This window comes from Hyperolius riggenbachi, chromosome 1 (genome assembly GCF_040937935.1).
Source record: "Hyperolius riggenbachi isolate aHypRig1 chromosome 1, aHypRig1.pri, whole genome shotgun sequence".
Lineage (NCBI taxonomy): Eukaryota > Metazoa > Chordata > Amphibia > Anura > Hyperoliidae > Hyperolius > Hyperolius riggenbachi.
In genome coordinates, this window is record NC_090646.1 from 279,218,747 (window position 1) to 279,239,080 (window position 20,334).

Here is a 20,334-nt window from a genome sequence, read left to right on the forward strand (position 1 = left end):
ATTGTAACCTGGGGAAATTGGGCTAAGGAAGTCTTTTGTTGGGTGTGTGGACTATAGTGGATGTTGGATCTCTGGAAATCCAATTATGACTGAGGATGTAATTAAATCCAGCTTCCCCCCCGTCCACACAGGCTTACAGCCTCGAGGCGAATATTTCATTATAAAAACCAGGGGACAGCTACCTCAAATTAGTTCTCTTCTGACGGTAGTGGCAGCCGGTCTCCTGGCCCAAGCTAGTGAACTCCTGGTCTAGCCAGACTGTGTCCGTCCACACCAAAGTCCACGATTCTTCTATCGGGATCCCTTTATTTTGGTAAGCAAAATCGCTTTGTGTGTTATCTTTGTACATTTTATCTTGTAACTATTTTTACTTGTTTTTTTTGTAATCTCTTTGTATATCTTCAGTTTTGCACTGTTCTATGTTTTTCTAGAATATTAAATTATTATTTAATAAGTTTGACTTCTGCCGTACTAAACTAACCCTCATAGCCTAGAAGAGACTGAAGTGTAACCGTGTATAAGTTCATGCCTAATTGTACGCTTGAGCAACACTACCGTAGGAAATTGTAATTGCATTGTGTGTGGGGGCGTTTGTCATACGTTGGCCTAAGCGCGCAGCTGACCCAACGTACGAACAACGCCAGTGCGAGTAGCTAACAGTATCGTTCGGAACGACTGTTAGTGGGTCTTTGCTTCACGACAGTGTAAGATTGCAACTGTGTGTGTGTGTGGGTGCGTGGCGTTCCCGTATTTGGCCTAAGCGCAAAGCTGACCCAAATACGAAAACGCGGAGTGCGCGCTGAGGACTCGACAGCAGAGTGGAAGTGTCTAGCAACGCTAGTGGTGGCAGTGAGAGGTGTTTTGAGGGGTTCCAGCTTTGTTTGTAGCTTAAATAAGGCTGTTCCCCGCTTAATCTGGTCAAACCCGCAGTCGGGAACCGTATACGCAGGCGTGCCGCGGGCCGGTTCCTGACATCCATATGTCCAAAATCTCCAGAGACTTCACCAATCCTCCTCAACCCCTCTGCCACCACCTGGGACCTTTTTTCTTCTTCGGCCCACCCTCCCTTCCATCAACGACCTTGGCAGCAGGGTTTGCACCAGCACAGCAGTACTGAGCTGCCATGCACCAGCAGCTCCAAGCTACTTGGCAGGCCGTAATCGTGCTCGTACACTAAGGGGAGTGTGGCCATGAGCACAATAATCAACATTAATATAGAATATTTTCAGATGGTAACAGCGCAGGAACAAAGAGGTGTAGGAAGATCAGGGAAGCATCTGGACTATCCAGAGACCAGAGGCTTTCCTCTACTGAGATAAGTATCTTACCTTATTTTTGTGACTTCAGGTTCCCTTTAAGCATTGTATATGTGTAACTACTTCTCATTTTTTCATGCAGTTTTCACTACATGTAGCCTGTGTACATTTTTTTTTAAATATCCCAAGTTATGAATCCTCAGATTCTGGTAACCAATGTACAGTGAAGTGGTAATAATAGGCCACTCTTTTGTCATGTCCAATAAAAAACAAACAACACAGAACCTGCTGTGCTAATTTCTCAGCCTGGGCTTCCCACTCTTTCTCCTGTAGAGACTTGAAGAAGGAGCATGCTGTAATTATCATTCACGTGTTCTTACACTGAAGCTGTGCTGATTGGGATATCGTGTCTGACCTGTTCCCAGCATGATGAACACGTGACTGCTGCATCACATAACCATGATGCCAGAAAACAGACTAGACACCCCAGGTCAGCCTAGATCTTGAGAGTATAGTGTTGGCAAAGGTACAGTATTGGAGGGTATGTGAACGCAATTTCAGCATGCTTTATCAGCTGACTTCTGTATAGGTTGGGGCAGCTGCATTATAATGGGGAGCATATTAATAGAGGGCATTCGAATGGAAAGCATGTATTAGAGGCATAAAACTGCACCTATGTTTTACAGTATCCTTCCCCACCCACACATTCAGACTCCCAGCATTCTACTGACACCACTAAACTCCTCATCCATGCCCTTGTCATCTAACGCCTAGACTATTGAAATTCTCTTTTGTCTGGCAAAAGATCGGTAATGAATACGGCAGCCTGACTGATAAACTCTTCTCATCGCAGCACTTCTACCACTCCCCTCTGTAAGGCCCTCCACTGGCTCCCCATCCACTTTAGGATCAATTTCAAAACTCTGTGCTTGGCCTACATAGTGGTGCACAGGACCTGCCCGACTTACATCTCCGATTTTGTCCACAGGCACATACCGGCCCGCCCCCTCCGATCCTCCAACGACCTGCGCCTAGTCGCACCGCGTATATCTTATTCCCATGCACGATTGCAGGACTTCACTAGGGCTCCCCCCCACTCTCTGGAACTCGCTCCCACCAGCCATCAGACTCGTCCCCACCTTTAATACCTTCAAACAAGCTCTCGAGACTCACCTTTTAATGCTCGCATACCCCCTAAATTGGCACCAGAATACATTCTGCTGGGCAGCCTCTCAACAGATTCACCTATTGTCTCTACCCCCACCCTTTAGATTGTAATGCTAGGAATACACAGCTCGATTCTGAGCTGATAAGATGGTTAGATAGATAATTTCCAACATGTCCGATCACCATTCGATCATTTTGACGATAAAATAATCGAGCGGGCTAAACGATTGGGCGCAGAATTGCCCGTGTATTCCCAGCATAAGCCTCTGGCAGGGCCCTCCTCTCTAGTGTTTCCAGCTTGATTATGCAATCTTACTGTCTGTCACCCTCTTGTGGACTAGAATTGTGTTTATTTTGATCAATGACACTGAACTACTGTTATCAAATACATTTGATAAAAAATAGAACAGACATTTATAGTAAAGATGCAAATATGAATCCTTCATTTAAATCAATTGGGCTAAAGCCCAGTAAACGCAACCAATAATGTCAGCCTCTGTCAAGAATCCAGCGTGTTTACAAGCTGCCTAGCAGATCGATTCAGCCAAGAGCATTGGCTTTCCAACTTATCCTGCCCGCTGCGTTACCTCACTACCATGCCTCTCTCATGGCCCCGCCCCTCCGTCCATATAGCAAAAGAACACATCACTGCTGCTGGGTGTCATTCATTGTGTGTATTTGTACAATGTAAACCTGGATGGGTGGGAGGAAAGAGGATGTTTTATGTTTACTTATCTGGGGCTTTTTCCAGCCCCCTTGGCATCTTCCCATGTCCTGCTGCAGCCAAATAAAAGTCAGCGGTTTAGAGGCTGCTGTGCATGCGCTGTTCCAGACCATGCCCCTCTTCAATCACACTCAGGTTACAGAGCATTCTAATGCACCTGCACAGTTAAAGCGATCCCGAACCTGAAAAGAGGGAAGCCTCAAGATCCTATTGAGGCTTTCCTTGGTGGTCCAATGACCCCTGTCGCTGAGTGTGGCTGATCTCCACGCTGGGTCCATGCAGCTCCTCTTCTTGCAGCGTGGCCGTGCAGTAGACACACAAGCATGGCCGCACATGCGCATTAGCACAGAGCCCATGGCTCCAGCTTAGGGCTCATTTCCATATAGTGCGCTTTCGAAAACAGGATCGCAGGGACAGCAGACGGTGCACAGACTGCACTGTCTGCCGTTTCCATTCATGTGCGGTGATTCACTGCTGAATCGCCACACATGGTTTGCTGTATTTCGGGGCGATTCAGTCCGAAACCCCATTCAAGTCTGTGCCTGCGCAGTAGAGTGGACTCGACCAGGATCGGCTATTTCCGCCTTATCCTGAGCTGCTACTGCACTGGAGCCAGGAAGGTAAACAGGGGCGTAACAAGATTTATCAGGGTCCCCCTGCAACAATGACAGCATGGGGCCCCCTTGGTTCCTGAACCCCATAAGGGACACATATTTGGGAGGCGGTGAATTGCAGCAGAGAGTGTTCTGCCGTGAAGCAGTGTCTAGAACCAGGAAAAAAAATTACAGACGCTCCCACTACATGCTACTCTGCATGGTGGGAGGGGGTGGCAGGGACTTTTTTTTTTGCTAGTTGGCTGCACTTGCAGTTGGGGAGAGGGAGGAGGTGGGGCCCCCAAAGCCTATGGGCCCCCCTGCGATGGCAGGGGTGATTGTTACACCAATGAAGGCACAGCGAGACCACCGTGGGAAGGAGGACGGGGGAAGCCTCGATAGGATCCAGAGGCTTCCCCCTTCCGAGGTAAGTACCCACAGGGGAACGTTTTATGTTACAGGTTCTCTTTAAATCTATTGGAAAAACTAGTTTCTATATTCGGTTGTGATAGGTAGTACCAATGGTTTGTTGATGGTAAAATAATCAGTGTATTACATTGTATTTCTGATGACATTTATCTGATTGCTTGGGGGTTCTTCACTGAAATTTAGTGGGCACCTTAGAGTGCTAAAATGGAAAATCCACTTGACTTCCTAACAATATCACCATCCCTAGGTACTACAGTCCATTTTTATGGCAAGTGGATGAGGTCCCTGCATCTCAATCTCATGTTTCTGCCTACAGCTCCCATGTCCCTCTACGTTTCTCGTGGTTGAGGTTCCTCCTCTTTCCGCCATGCAAGGATTAGAAAACTTCAGCGTCCCTACCGTCCCGCCCTACACGCTACATTTCCTCAATCAGAAGCTCAAGCTGCTTTACACACAAAAAAACTCCACCCCCTAGACCTAGAATTCTGAACCCTCTCCTCGCTGACACAAGGCTCCATGTTCTCATCACTCTCATGTGACGTCGCAAGATCGGCTCTGACTATTGGCTCTCACTTTTGGTATATAAAAAGTAGGCGGGCAGCGGGAGGATCTTTCCTTTGTTGTCTACGGCGGAAGCAGTGTTTTCTTCCTAGCCTCTGTGCTGTTTAGATTACACTTAAACTACATTATGAGCGGCTACGGAAATATGGAGGATTTCGGTGAAGGTTCCAAGATCAATGCGAGCAAAAATCAGGCAGATGAAGGGTGAGTGCGGAGGATGCTGTTAGTAACATTACACGCTGTTTAGAAGCCGCTGTGCGCATGCGTGCTGTAAGCAGCAGAGCCATAAAGCAAGTCTGCACATGGATCCTTTGTCTTTTTGGAGAAGGTTTCTTTCTGTCGCAAGAGGGTTATAATCTACGTCTGGGCTATTTGTGGAGGTTGGGAATAGGATGTCGTCAGCAGCAGCCAATTAGAGAGGAGGGGGCGGGGTAAGTTAGTACACCGCTGATTGGTCCTACAATTGGCCTGGCTATTCGGTTTAAAGTGGCACCGATTGCTTGATATGTGTTTTACAGTGTATTGTGTAACCAGTTTATGCATGTAAATATAACATACCTGCAACAGCATGATTCATTCTTTTTAATGATATCCATGGATTATATTTATCCACTGGTACTGGGTGCACTTTACTTTTCAATTCCACTGTCTGTTTCTCCCCAGCTTTTGATGTTGGACACTTATTATCTATTAGATTAATATAGTGCCAACAGATACTTATGCAGTGCTGGACAATAATTAAAGGTTGCAGACTATGATGATAGGGTTGACAGACAACACAGTACAAGTAATAAGCAGTGAGACGCAGGGCCATATCCTATTGCAGCGCTGGCTAGTTCTTAATTTAAGAGATGGGAGCATCTCCTATTCCACATAACACCCCCCTTTCCCGCCTCCAGTATAGAACTCGCTCGAGCAATGCTATCTCCCAGCAAGTTATTTACACTATCCAAATACATTTAGGCGGAGATGAGCGTGTTAACACACATTGGCAATCATTCATAAAGGACCAGTCGGTAGTGCGGGAAAACACCGTTCTTCTCTGCAAGCGGTACTTAAGACTTCTGGGTGGTCATTCATAAAGAAGTTGCCTGTTGCGATACAAGTGCGGAGGTTTTCTGGAGGAAGCTGGCGGTAGCGTGGCGGAAGACATGCGGAAACATAAAAGCTGCCCGATTCCCTCCGTGCGCTCCTCTGTCTGATGCTGCTTGGGAGGTCCGTCCCATTCATTTACAAGTAATCCGCCCGCCTATCGCTACTGTCGAGCAAGCGGTATTTTCCTTCCGCATACCTCTTGCTCTAATCTTTATGAATGGATGTGTTTGTTACTTTTTCTAGATTAATCTAGAAAAACTCCGCACAAGGCGGAAATGTATCGCTCTTCATGGGAATGTCAGCTTTTCATGCGGAAAGAGCCTTTATGAATTGGGATTTTGCTGAGTGTTCGGTAAAGTCACCGGTATTAAGCATTTCCGCATGCGGAAATGCTTTATGAATGATAGCCATTGTTGCTGCTGCATCTGGGGGTCTCCTTTTAATAAGGAGACCCACAGAGCTCCCCGTCGGGCTGTCTGAACATCGCTAAAGCCCCTCGCAGTTGCGCTGGTTGCCCTTGATTAATTTACCTACTGACACCTCTCGCCACACGTCTCCTGATACTGTAATTAGTGTATTTATTCCAGTAATTACTGTTTCTAAACCCCAGCAAAGTATCTTTGAATAATTAAAGAAGATTACCACGCTTAGATTTACAAATTGGAAATTGTCTCTTTAAATCGTGGAGCGCAATTGCAAAAAAAGTCACTTAACTTACAATTACTATGTGTATATATAGAGATATCACGCTGCAGTTCACAGTTCCAATGCGATGAAATAAAGTTCACTGAGAAGACATTCCATCCAATGGTCACCAGAAGCAAAACCCTTTTTAAAAAGAGACAAACAAGAAACTTCATAGGGCAACACTGTTGATTTCAATAGGTTGCCATCACCATGTACACCTGTGAGACCACAAAGCCTTCTCCCATAGGACACAGCACCTTATGAGTGACAGGCACCCCCCACTTAGCCTGCACTCACCCAGGCAACCTCTTAGACAAGAGGTATATGAATCTCTTTGGGGGGTTTGTTTACTCTCAGTTGCATAGATTTCCCAGCCTTTCAGATGCAACTCCGCAGGGTCCCTCTCAAAACTCCATTCAGTTATGCACTGGAACTCAAGAGGAAGCAACCATAGTGTAATACTATTTATTATAAAAAGTTTTAAAAACACAGATTGCACTCACAATGTCTCAGAAGATACAAGCGCATAACATATGGTGTTCCCGGGACACCGTTCCCACTGCATCAGCCTCTGTAAACATGAAGAGCGCCAATCAACGCCACCATTGAACCCAGCACTTCCTTGCACCGCCGTAGGCTCTACCCTACGCGTTTCGTCTTGTAAGACTAATCAGGGGCCCCTGATGAGTCTTACGAGATGGTGGCGTGGATTGGCGCTCTTCATGTTCAGAGGCTGATGCAGTGGGAACGGTGTCAAGAAAGGACCCTGCCAGGGCAGAAGAAGGGCGGCCACCGGACAGGTAATGTAGAAATGCACATTACATTCGTACACACACATTGCGGGAACAGCGCCATGGGTTTCGTCGCATTTGTCGGCACCGATTTTCATCCGATCACAATAATCGGATGGTCGATCGGCCGCCAAGTGGTCTGATGTATGGCCACCTTTAGGGCAGTGGTGAGGTGGGTTAGGTCCCAGTGCAGGTTTTACATGCGCCCCCCCCCCAGCACTCTATACATAACAATTGATATGGTGCACCTAAACCTGCTAAGGTCTGCCACAGTATTAGAGGGGCAAGCATGGGATGGGGAACCGCTCATTAATAATTACCACTATTCAAAGCATCCATAGAAGTAAATATTACCAGCCCAGGACCAATAGAGAGCTAATATTGAGGGAGGGCCTCTCTGGCCCAAGGGCCCTGGCAACCTCTGCATCCCTGATTGCTATGCCACTGGAAGGATGGGGCAACTCTAGTGAAGTCCTCTAGTCACGCATGGAATTGCAAGATGCGTGGAATGGATAGGAGGAAGTTGTTGGTGGAGCGAAGTGGATGTGGATCTGAAGCCAGTGGAGGGATTTGCATAGGGGAGTCAGAGACAGAATAGTGAGAGGAGTCGAGTAGTCTGGTTGCTGTGTTCATGATAGATTGTAGGGGGACTGATGCGGTTCAGAAGGAGGCCTGACCGGAGGGTGTTGCAGTAGTCCAGATGGGAGATGAGGGCATGGATGAGGAGTTTGGCAGAGTCAGGAACGGGCAGATCTTGGAGATGTTGTGTAAATGGAAATTGCAGGCCCTAGCAGTGGTTTGGATGTGGGGTGTGAAGGAGAAGGTTGAATCCAAGGTGCCTGTGTGGTTGGGTGGATGATTATACCATTGACCGTGACAAAAATGTCCACGGGGGGTTGGGGGGGGGGGGGGAGAGACTGCACGAGGTGGGTAAATTAGAAGTTCTGTTTTAGGAACCTGGCTGATATTCAGGATGAGGTAGTTGATAGATGGGGTGCCCAGGGACATAGTCCAACAAGGAGCATAATGGCAGCCGCATGAGGTGCTGTTGTTGGATATAATCTGACAAGGCGTCAGCCTTTTCAAATCAAAGTGTTGAACATAGTCCATCACTCTTCTCAGTCCCCATGTTGTGCTATTTAATATATAAACCGTGCGTGTATATATAAAGTGAATGCCTTTGTGAGCTGTGTGAGGAGGCTGGAAACTTTTAACCCTTTCTACTACTTGCATACATTTTTCACCAAGATTAGAGTATAAAGTGAGGCAGTGGTTCAGTCCTCCGGTTTCTGTAGCTGCAGACCTTAGAACTGACCATATGTTTTTAAAGTAAAGAGGGGAGCTGTGTGGAGAATTAAACAACTCCTAGTACTAGTGGTAATGTTTACCTAAATATACGATATTGAATTTTTTTTTCTTATTGTCCTGTAAAAAGGGTTCTAACTGACGAATCTATTGCTATCATATCACAATAGTGAGAAACCTTACTTTGTTTACAAATGGATATTAAAAGGTGAACCAGAGATGGTACACTAGGCTTAATTTATACTTACCGGGGCTTACTCAAGCCCCATGTGCAGCGCGGAGTCCCTCACTGTCCTTCTCAGCCCCTCCTTTAAGCCAATGTGACTCCCGGTAATCTGCAGCCTTCTGCGTTTGCTCGGCTGCACGCGGTCCCATCCCCTGGTGCGAAGGCTCCAGGGTACATGAATGTGGCGGGGGCTCGCTCGCGGCCGTGCCACGCATGCACATAAGACCTCGACCGGCGGCAACTGACCGGATTACTGGCAGTCATATCGCCAGAATGGAGGTGCCAAGGAGGACAGCGGACTCAGTGCTGCTCATGAGGCTGGAGGAAGCCCCGGGTAAGTATAAATTTAAAGAGAACCTGAGGTGGGTTTCTGCAATCAATGTTAGGACAGAGAGGCACAGTCTGCATACTATCACCAGCCTCCGTGTCCTTATAGTGTGCCTCCAGCCGCCCCTGTGCTCTGCTGTCCCCCCTTATAAAAAACGCCAGGCTAGCGACACCCAGATTGTCGCTAGTCGGCTGTTTACATATAGGCTGTCACTCATCGCCACTCCCCCACCTCCTGTATAGCGCGGATCCCTGCCTGTGTCCCTTCCCTCTCTGCCTCTGTAAGCTCCCTCCAATCGGCTTACAGAGGCGGGGAGCCGTGCTATACAAGAGGCGGGGTAGTGGCGGTGAGTGGCAGCCTGAATATAAACAGCCGACTAGCGACAATCTGTGTGTCGCTAGCCTGGCGGTTTTTATAAGGGGAGACAGCAGAGCATGGGGAGGCACACTATAAGGATACAGAGGCTGGTGATAGTATGCAGAATGTGCCTCTGTGTCCTAACATTGATTGCAGAAACCCACCTGGGAAATCGCTCCCAAAATTGCTTGCAAAACGCTATCACAAATCGCTAGCGATGGCGCTTTCTAGTTGGTTCCAGGCCTGACTTCATTCGGAGCTCCTGATCTGCACGCTTGTTGAGGGACTATGGCTAAAAGCATTAGAGACACAGGATGAGCAGGAGAGTCAGGCAACTGGTATTATTTTTAAAAGGAAAAATCCATATCCTTCTCAGTTTAGGTTTTCCTTAAATGTAATTTTTTTTCTTTTCCCCAGAAAAATGTTCATTGGTGGACTCAGTTGGGACACAAGCAAGAAAGATCTTACAGAGTATTTGTCAAGCTTCGGAGAAGTGGTCGACTGCACCATAAAGACCGACCCAGTCACCGGAAGATCAAGGGGTTTTGGTTTTGTTCTGTTTAAAGATGCCATCAGTGTAGACAGAGTAAGGTGTTTTTTTTTTTTGTTTTTTTTTGGGGGGGGGGGGTGTATATGTACCTCTACACTTGCTTTTTACCACCCTTACCCCCTGACTATTAATATGAAGGTGTGCAATACTACCTATTTCTGTTACATTCACACATCTATATTACGCTTTCTCTCCTGATGGACTCAAAGCGCCAGAGCTGCATCCACTAGGGCGCGCTCTATAGGCAGTAGCAGTGTCTAGCCTAAGGTCTCCTACTGAATAGGTACTAGCTTATCGAACAGGAAGAGCCAAGGTTCAAACCCAGGTCTCCTGTGTCAGCGGCAAAGCTTCCTCTGTTAGGCCTCTTTCACAGTAGGACGTTGCGGTTTGGTGCGATGTTAAAGTCGCAACGCAAATTACAACGCAGCGCCCCAAAAAGTCGCAACTTCATGTTCCGTTATCGTTGCATACAGGCAATGAAGTGTGCTTCCAAGTCATTACTGAGCATGTGCAAACAGTCCAACGCAGCCAATAACCTGCACAGCATGCAGCACTTTCTAATAACCCTACACGTTACACACAAATGCAACGTGAAAGAGGCCTTCCCAAACATACCCTCAGTGCTTTTGACCTCTTTTTCCATGGACAGTTGAACTGTGTGCTCAGCAAGCAGTTGTAAGTTTGAGAGGCATTTCACTGCTTATCAACTGTCCTTGGAAAAGAGGCCTCTCTGTCCCCGGAGACAGGGCTAGAAAGAGGATTCAGATGAATTGATTCAAATTATTAGGTTTACGCAATTTAGAAACAGCGGTTTTAGAACCTTATAGGTTTTCCGGTCCATTTATCCATGAAGGATTTAGGGCCCATTCACACTTGAGCATTTTGCCGGCGATTTTGGCAAAACGCTCAAACTCTAGCGCTTTTCAAAGCGCTAGGGTAATATGTCTATGGGCCTGTTCTCATTTGGGCGATCTGCGCAAATCGCCCCAAAACGCTAAACGCAAACGCGTACCCTGCACCATTTTCAGGCGATTTCCTGGCGATCTTATTTTATTGCTATAGAAGCGCAAAACGCGATCGCTAAAAAATCGCCAAGTGTGAATGGTGTTTTTTTTTGGGGGGGGGGGGGGAGGCGGCAATCGCCCCCAAAAAAACGCCAGAGCAAAACTCTAGCAAAATAACTAGCAGAGAGATAAAACCGGCACCATCAATATAGTATCATGCTCTTTTAATCTTCATAGTAATCCGTCACACAAGTATGCAACGTTTCGGGGGGATCCCCCTTTCTTAAGCAAGTGACAGAGTATGTGTTCACATAAGTACAATTCAATTTATATATAACCACCAAATGTATCACCAATCATTGGTCGAAATGATTCTGACCAATCGCACAGTCAGATTGACTGTGCGGACCTGATAGAGAACTAAGAGATAAGAAGGGAACCAATAGGAGATGGAGAAACTCACCCACACGTCTATGCCTTAGAGGACCGCGCCACGCCGCATCCATGTATGGAGGACGCCATCTATGGCCAAGACCCGCCCCCAGGAGGCTGGCGGATCTCCCACATTGGTGCGCGGCCGGGGAAGCACCACGTGACCAGCTACGAAAGAGCTAGTCACAATTGAGGCCTGGGTGGAACACGGAAGTGGCGCGCCGCATGCAGTGACGAATGTACGCGTCACACTCCAGCGTCCACATGACCTCGCCGGCGCCGCCCCAGTCGCATCACCATGGAAACCACCATCACAGTGCCGCGTAGCCACGGACACCCAGGCAAAGACCATGTGAGCCAGCAAAGTACAAGAAAAGCAGGCAGATAGAGTGCAAATACAGAATATTCCCTACATATCGATTAATATTAGGGCCTGGACAGAATCACTAACAGTGCATCATACTCAGCATCTAAAGTCATAGTGATTAAACCTGAAAAGGAAAATTAGGACATGGGATCTAGGACATAAAGATAAACAGGCAATACTCATAATGTTTATATATACTAAAATGTAGAAGTCTAAAGAATTAGGGTACTTATAGTAAAGGTGATAATTCAAATTCCCTATTAAGACCCCGAGGGTTAAGACAATCTAATGTCCTGATCCAATAGGCTTCCCTATAGAGTAGTTTTTTTATCCTGCTACCGTCTCTATTATAGGTGGAATTGCTTCTATAATTTGGCATCTTAGTTGATTAACATTATGTCCAAACTTTACGAAGTGTGATGGGACAGCTTGTTCTATCAATTTATTCCTAATGGCTGATTTATGGGCCGATAGTCTAACCTTGAATTCAGATGTGGTCTGCCCTACATAAATAAGACCACAAGGGCACTTAAAGGGGTTCTGTGGGGGGTTGTGGAAGAGAAAAGCGGACACTTACCTTGGGCTTCTATCAGCCCGGTGCAGCGGTAATGTCCCACGCCGTCCTCCTCCCATCTGCGGTTCTCCGCCGCCAGCCGCCGGTCTAAGCAGCATGGGATCCAACTGCGGCTGCGCTAGAGTGGCCTCGCACCCGCTCGCTTCCGCCTGCGTCATCGGTAGCTTACTGCGCAAGCGCAGTACAATGCTCCGTTGTACTGCGCCTGCGCAGTAAGCCTCAGATGACGCGAGCGGAGGCACGGCAACGCGCATTATTCGTCTGTATGTCAGACGAATAATAGCCCGGTGCCGGCTGCGGGGAACGGCGGATGGGAGCAGGACGTCGTGGGACATTACCGCTGCATGGGGCTCATAGAAGCCCAAGGTAAGTGGCAGTTTTTCTCTTTAGAAACCCCCACAGAACCCCTTTAAGTAGGTATACCACATATTGGGAGTCACAATTGTAACAACCTCTAATAGGGTATTGTTTACCTGTATGTGGATGAACTATATAAGGGGATCTGATAATGGAGTGGGAATGCACACAGTTGAGACGGGAATGTCCCCCTACGAGTGCGGCTTTCCGGGGGTCTTACCAAGGTCCTCATCTCGGCGTGTACTAATCTGTCCCACAGAGTGGGAGCTCGCTTATATGAAAACAGAGGTGGATTTTGGAATTCATTAATAGAGGGGAAGGAACGAGACAGCATGTTTCAATGTCTTTTTACAGTTCTACTAATGGAGTCACTCCATAAATTAAATTTAGAAACAAAAGGTAATCGATTGCCTACGTTCCCTCTACCCCTACAACGAACAGGTGCCTCTCTCGCCTCCCTTCGTGCATGAGTCACCACATCATCGGGATACTGTCGTGCTAAAAACTTTTTGGTCATATCGTCTAACCGGGATTCGAGTGTTTTTCCATCACCCACTATCCGGCCTACTCGCATAAACTGGCTTTTAGGTATGGCACACTTGGTGCTTTTAGGGTGGAAACTATCAAACGATAGAATAGCATTACGATCTGTAGGTTTTATATACAAATCTGTATACAGTCTCCCATTGTTGATACTGACTAAAGTGTCTAGAAAATTGACACTAGCAGTATCGCAATGTAAAGTGAGGCGAATCGCCTCACATTGTTGATGTAGCTGGGAAACCAGCTCCTCTAGGGCCGAACGGGGCCCCGCCCACACGCAAAATACATCATCAATGTATCTTAGCCAAATCTTGGCATATTTTTTAAAATTTGGATTATTGTAAACAAAACTTTCTTCATAAACCTTCATGTATATATTTGCGTAGGACGGGGCCACGTTCGACCCCCATAGCTGTGCCACGTACCTGTAAATAGAAACGGTCGCTAAATACAAAATAACTAAATTTCAAACCGATATACAACAAATCAATGAGAAATTGGATCTGCGGATCCGAGAAATCTGAAGCTATAAATAGCATATGTCGGACAGCCTCTACACCCTCATCATGAGGGATGGAGGTGTAGAGGCTCTCAACATCCATAGTGACCAACAGGCTGTCCTCAGGGATATCCTGAAGAGAGGAAATAATCTCCAGGAACATCGTAGTATCCCTGAGATATGACTTCTGCGCTACAACATATGGGCGAAGAATATAATCTAGATATTTTGCAAGAGGTGAGAGAACTGAATCTATCCCTGAAACTATAGGGCGACCTGGAGGATGTTGTAAATTCTTATGGATCTTTGGTACCAAATATAGTACTGCTGTTCTCGGGTGTTCTATTTGTAAAAATTTAACCAATTTGTCATCAACTATCCTGTCTTGGATAGCTTTGTTTAGAACATCAGATATGTGTTTTTGTATATCAGGTAGGGGGTCGCAGGGTAGTGGTTGATAGGTGTTACAAGGGAACGTAGGCAATCGATTACCTTTTTTGTTTCTAAATTTAATTTATGGAGTGACTCCATTAGTAGAATTGTAAAAAGACATTGGAGCATGCTGTCTCGTTCCTTCCCCTCTATTAATGAATTCCAAAATCCACCTCTGTTTTCATATAAGCGAGCTCCCACTCTGTGGGACAGATTAGTACACGCCGAGATGAGGACCTTGGTAAGACACCCGGAAAGCCGCACTCGTAGGGGGACAATCCCCTGTCTCAACTGTGTGCATTGCCACTCCATCATCAGATCCCCTTATATAGTTCATCCACATACAGGTAAACAATACCCTATTAGAGGTTGTTACAATTGTGACTCCCAATATGTGGTATACCTACTTAAGTGCCCTTGTGGTCTTATTTATGTAGGGCAGACCACATCTAAATTCAAGGTTAGACTATCAGCCCATAAATCAGCCATTAGGAATAAATTGATAGAACAAGCTGTCCCATCACACTTCGTAAAGTTTGGACATAATGTTAATCAACTAAGATGCCAAATTATAGAAACTATTCCACCTATGAATAGAGGCGGTAGCAGGATAAAAAAAAAACGACTCTATAGGGAAGCCTATTGGATCAGGACATAAGATTGTCTTGACCCTCGGGGTCTTAATAGGGAATTTGAATTATCACCTTTACTTAAGTACCCTAATTCTTTAGACTTCTACATTTTAGTATATATAAACATTATGAGTATTGCCTGTTTATCTTTATGTCCTAGATCCCATGTCCTAATTTTCCTTTTCAGGTTTAATCACTATGACTTTAGATGCTGAGTATGATGCACTGTTAGTGATTCTGTCCAGGCGCTAATATTAATCGATATGTAGGGAATATTCTGTATTTGCACTCTATTTGCCTGCTTTTCTTGTACTTTGCTGGCTCACATGGTCTTTGCCTGGGTGTCCGTGGCTACGCAGCGCTGTGATGGTGGTTTTCATGGTGATGCGACTGGGGCGGCGCCGGCGAGGTCATGTGGACACTGGAGTGTGACGCGTACATGCGTCACTGCATGCGGCGCGCCACTTCCGCGTTCCACCCAGGCCTCGCTTGTGACTAGCTGTTTCGTAGCTGGTCACGTGGTGCTTCCCCGGCCGCGCACCAATGTGGGAGATCCGCCCACCTCCTGGGGACGGGTCTTGGCCACAGATGGCGTCCTCCATACATGGATGTGGCGTGGCGCGGTCCTCTAAGGCATAGACGTGTGGGTGAGTGTCTCCATCTCCAGTTCCCATCTTATCTCTTAGTTCTCTATCAGGCCTGCACAGTCAATCTGACTGTGCGATTGGTCAGAATCATTTCGACCAATGATTGGTGATACATTTGGTGGTTATATATAAATTGAATTGTACTTATGTGAACACATACTCTGTAACTTGCTTGAGAAAGGGGGATCCCCCCGAAACGTCGCATACTTGTGTGACGGATTACTATGAAGAATAAAAGAGCATGATACTATATTGATGGTGCCGGCTTCATCTCTCTACTACTGTACATCCGTTTGGTTTACGGACAGCCAGGCACATCACTTTTGTCCTTGGAAGGAGTGCCTCCTCTTCACATCTTTGCTAGCAAAATAACTAGCGTTTTGCGATCAGCAAGTGTGAATGGGCCCTAAATGGAATTAGAATGGAAAGAGCTGAATAAAAAAATAAAATTTGTACATAAATGGGAGACTGTTTTCCTTGGATAATTCTAGCATGGATAAATGGATTGTGTTCAAAATTGGATTTAGCCATGTCCAAACGATCAGAGTTCCCTATACCTTTTTGGACAAAAGTATTTGGCCCCCTTGAAGTTTTCCATATTTTGTCATATTACTGCCACAAACATGGATCGATTTTTATTGGAATTCCACGTGAACGACCTATACAAAGTGGTGTGCACGTAAGAAGTGGAACGAAAATCCTACATCATTCCAAACATTTAAAAAAAAAAAAATTGCAAAGTAGGGTGTGCGTAACTACTCAGCCCCCTTTGGTCTGAGTGCAGTCAGTTGCCCATAGACATTGCCTGATGAGTGCTAATGACTAAAAAGAGTGCACCTGTGTGTAAGCTAATGTCAGTACAAATACAGCTGCCCTGTAACGACCTCAGAGGTTGTCTAAAATAATATTGGGAGCAACAACACCATGAAGTCCAAAGAACACACCAAACAGGTCAGGGATAACGGAAAATTGAATACTTGCCTATCAGTAATTTTCCTTTCCTATTTATCTCCATGGCAGCACTTACTACGGGTCAGCCCCGAAACAGACTAGACTAGCTACCGGGTGGGCCTCCGTGTGCTGCCATGGAGACAAATAGGAAAGGAAAATTACCGATAGGTAAGTATTCAATTTTCTGCTTTCCTATCTGTCTCCCTGGCAGCACTTACTACGGGATATTAGTATTATTTGTAAAGGGTGGGAATAAACCCGATAACTGTAAACCACTCCATAATTGCCTGCAGTATATTTAATGTATGATCCACAGAAGGAAATGCCATGTTACAACATAAAGGTAAATACAGATCTCCATCTCTGTATAATGAACATAAACATATATTGAAAATAATAATCGTCAATTGTCCCTGGCGGTAGCTGCCTTTTAGTATCTCTTTGCCAAAGCTGACTGTTGATAGGGCTCCTGGATCCACCTTGTAGTGAGAGACAAAGGTGTTGGTTGATGCCCAGTTTGCTGCACGGCATATTACCTCTGGCGACACCTTAACCATTGCTGCCCAACTTGCTGCTATTGATCTGGTGGAGTGTGCCGTTACCTGGCTAGGTGGGACCTGTCCCATGTTTTTGTAAGCCAGACCTATGGCCCTTACCAACCAGGTGGCAATAGTCCTGGTAGTTGCAGGTTGGCCCCTCCTATACCCCAGAGGGATTATAAACAGTCTGTCAGTACTGCAGATTTCTTCAGTCCTTGTTATGTAAAATTTTAATAGCTCCGGCACATTTAAAGAATCTGCGTTTCCATATTGTTCGTCTGAAAAGGTAGGCAAATTCCATTCCTGATTGAAATGAAAAGAGCTGGATACTTTTGATAGAAACTCGTCTATTGGTCTCAGCGTGACTCTATCCGGAAAGAATTGTGTGTACGGTGGTTTACAGCTTAACGCCTGCAGCTCGAAGACCCGTCTAGCTGATGTTTATAGCGGTGAGAAACACTACTTTTAGAGTTTGATTATATAGCGTACACTCTTCGATGGGTTCGAATGGTGTCTTTAAGTCCTCTAAACACTAGCGGTAGGCTCCATTGGGGGTACCAATTTTTCCTTGGATGTTTGATTTTTGTCACCGCTTGTATAAACTGAGTAATCAGAGGGGTGCAGGGCCCCATTTACAATGAGTGAGTGCCGAGATGGCTGAGACCTGCGTCTTTAGTGTGCTTAGGCTCAAGTCTAGTTCTAACCCCTTCTGTAAAAAGTCCAAGACAGTGTTTACATTAATGGTTGACAGAGTTAACCCCCTCTCGGCTATCAGTTGGAGAAAACGTTTCCAAGTGCGGTGATGGGTAGAGTTAGTCGTCCTCTTCCTTGATTTAAGCAGTGTCTCAATGACCTGAGGCGAACATCCAAGCTGTATTAGTGTAGACCTCTCAGTCTCCAGGCCGTCAAAGCGAGGATCTGTGGATAAGGATGTGTTACTCCTCTCTCTGTTAATAGGTCCTGTGGACAAGGCAGAGTTATTGGGGGTGCGTTAGTAATTTCGGCAATAGTGGGAACCAAGGTCTGCGCGACCAGTTGGGTGCTATTAGGATCACAGTTGCTGACTCATTGCGAACTTTCCTCAAGACCTGGTATATCAATGGGATTGGAGGAAAAATATATCCCAGGGTGAAGTCCCATGTCACCGACAGTGCATCCCATTTCGCCGCCTGTTGATATCTGTACCTCGAAAAAAAGATTGGGCATTTGGCATTCTCCGGTGTTGCCATGATGTCCACTTGAGACCTTCCCCATCTCTGACATATAGCCTCAAAGATCTCGCTCTTCAGTGACCATTCTTTGTTGTCCACCCACCTGCGGCTGAGGGTGTCTGCTACAAAGTTGTGTATGCCCGGAATCTGTATCGCCTGTAAGGAGATTAGGTTCATCTGCGCCCACTCCATGATTGGCGTTTATCTCCTTTAAAAGTGTCCAGCTGTGGGTCCCTCCTTGATTCTGCACGCACGCTACCGCAGTTGTATTGTCCATCCTCAATAATACATTGTTGTTCCTTATTCTGTCTGAAAAGAAGATGAGCGCTTTGAGGGCTGCCCTGATCTACAAAACGTTCGCTGGGACATCTCTGGGGTCTGACGTCCATCTGCCCTGCGCGTATGTGTTCTCCAGGTATGCTCCCCAACCCCACAGGCTTGCGTCCATGGTTATTACTAGTGGTCGCATTGCTACCAAGCTGTGATGATTTATCAGGTTCTGTACACTTATCCACTAAGATAGTTCTTCCTTCATTTCCGGAAGGATGTGTATCATCTGTCGATAATCCGTGCCCCTCCATTGTCGTAAGAAATTGATTTGAAAGATCCTGACATTCCATCTCGCCCACCTCACCATAGAAATGGTTGCCATAAGAGTTCCTATTATCGCCAAACACTGTCTCGCAGAAAGGAAGTGGGTCTGCATCACTTGCAAGACTCTGTTCTTTATCGTTTTGAATCTTCTCCCAAGGAATCCTTACTGCGTTGTTCACCGTATCAATTTCTGCCCCAAAAAATATCAGTGTTTGCGTAGGTTGTAATTGGCTCTTCTCCCAATTTAGTAGCCATCCAAAGCTTGTTAACATGTCTATCAATACCCTTCTGTGGGCTAACAACTCCTCCTCTGTCTCCGCTATTAGAAGTGTGTCGTCGAGGTAATTAAAGGTTTGCAAGCCTACCTGCCCAAATAGTAGCGAGATTAATGAGACGAGAACCTTTGTAAAGGTTCTCGGTGCCGTACTTATTCCGAAGGGTAAGACTCTAAACTGATAGTGGGATTCTCCTACCGCGAACCTTAGATATTTTTAGTGACTGTCTCTGATTGGTATATGCAGATACGCGTCTGCTAAGTCCACGGATAGCATCCAATTGTTCAGATGAATCGAGGGGATTATGGATTGTAGGGACTCCATCATAAACTTCTCCAGGCGTATGTGCAAATTGAGGTTTCGTAAATCCAACACCGGGCGTAGTTGTCCTGATTTTTTTTTTTTTTTTTTTTTTTTTTTTTTCACCACGAATAATAGAGGAGAATAAAACCCCTAAAATTTTTATGCGTAGGGAACCTCTGTTATTGCTCTCTTCGTTAATAACTCGTTTATGTATTGCATCAGAACTTTCTCCCGATCTTCTGACTGGGGTATTCTTGTCGGCATAAAAAAAATCTGTGGGAGGCTTGGTTTTGAATGCCCAAGAGTTTCCCTCTCTTAGGGTGTCTATCACCCATAGGTCTCGTACCTGCTCCGCCCAGGTGTCTACAAAGTTCCGGAGCCGTCCTCCCACCGGCTCCAGCGGGGCGGACGAATTCTCAGAAGGACTTAGCGGCCTGGGAACTTGTATTTGGGTTATGTTGCTTATTGTACCTGGCAATGGAGGACTGACCTCCCTTCCCTTGTCTGCGAAAGGGCTGATTTCCTCTTGATGCACGAAAATCTCTCGATCTGGATTGGTAGCCTCTCATATTCTGCTTTAGAGTTTTCCCTTGTTATCTGTCCTGGGGGATCAGTCCAGATCTCCCTCCCGTAACCGTAGAGATAGCCGTATCCATCTTAGCGCCAAATAAATTAACGCCATCGAAGGGAATCTTAACCCAGCTAGATTTGGAATTTGCGTCAGCGGACCAAGGCCTTAGCCACATGGCGCGTTTAGCCGTAATGGAACACAACATGGCCTGCGATGCCCTCCTGATCACGTCGATAGACGCTTCACCTATAAAATCAGCCGCTAACCTGAACTCCTCTAGGGCTAGGGAGAGAGTTTCCTGACTGACACCTGCTTGAATCGCCCCTCCAGATTA

General features: G+C 46.2%; 1 protein-coding gene across 2 annotated transcripts in view; it reads left to right on the forward strand.

Moving 5' to 3' along the window:
- The first annotated feature begins 4,750 nt into the window (after positions 1-4,750).
- Positions 4,751-20,334, forward strand: part of LOC137506943 (heterogeneous nuclear ribonucleoprotein D-like) — a 34,473-nt gene continuing 18,889 nt past the window's right edge. Inside the window, exons 1-2 of one of the 2 annotated variants that reach the window (XM_068233640.1) lie at positions 4,751-4,934; positions 9,937-10,105. In XM_068233640.1, the coding sequence (XP_068089741.1) occupies positions 4,858-4,934; positions 9,937-10,105 (246 nt within the window). In that variant the 5' untranslated portion in view covers positions 4,751-4,857. The remainder of the gene's footprint in view (positions 4,935-9,936; positions 10,106-20,334) is intronic. The other variant, XM_068233639.1, reaches the window with a different exon arrangement.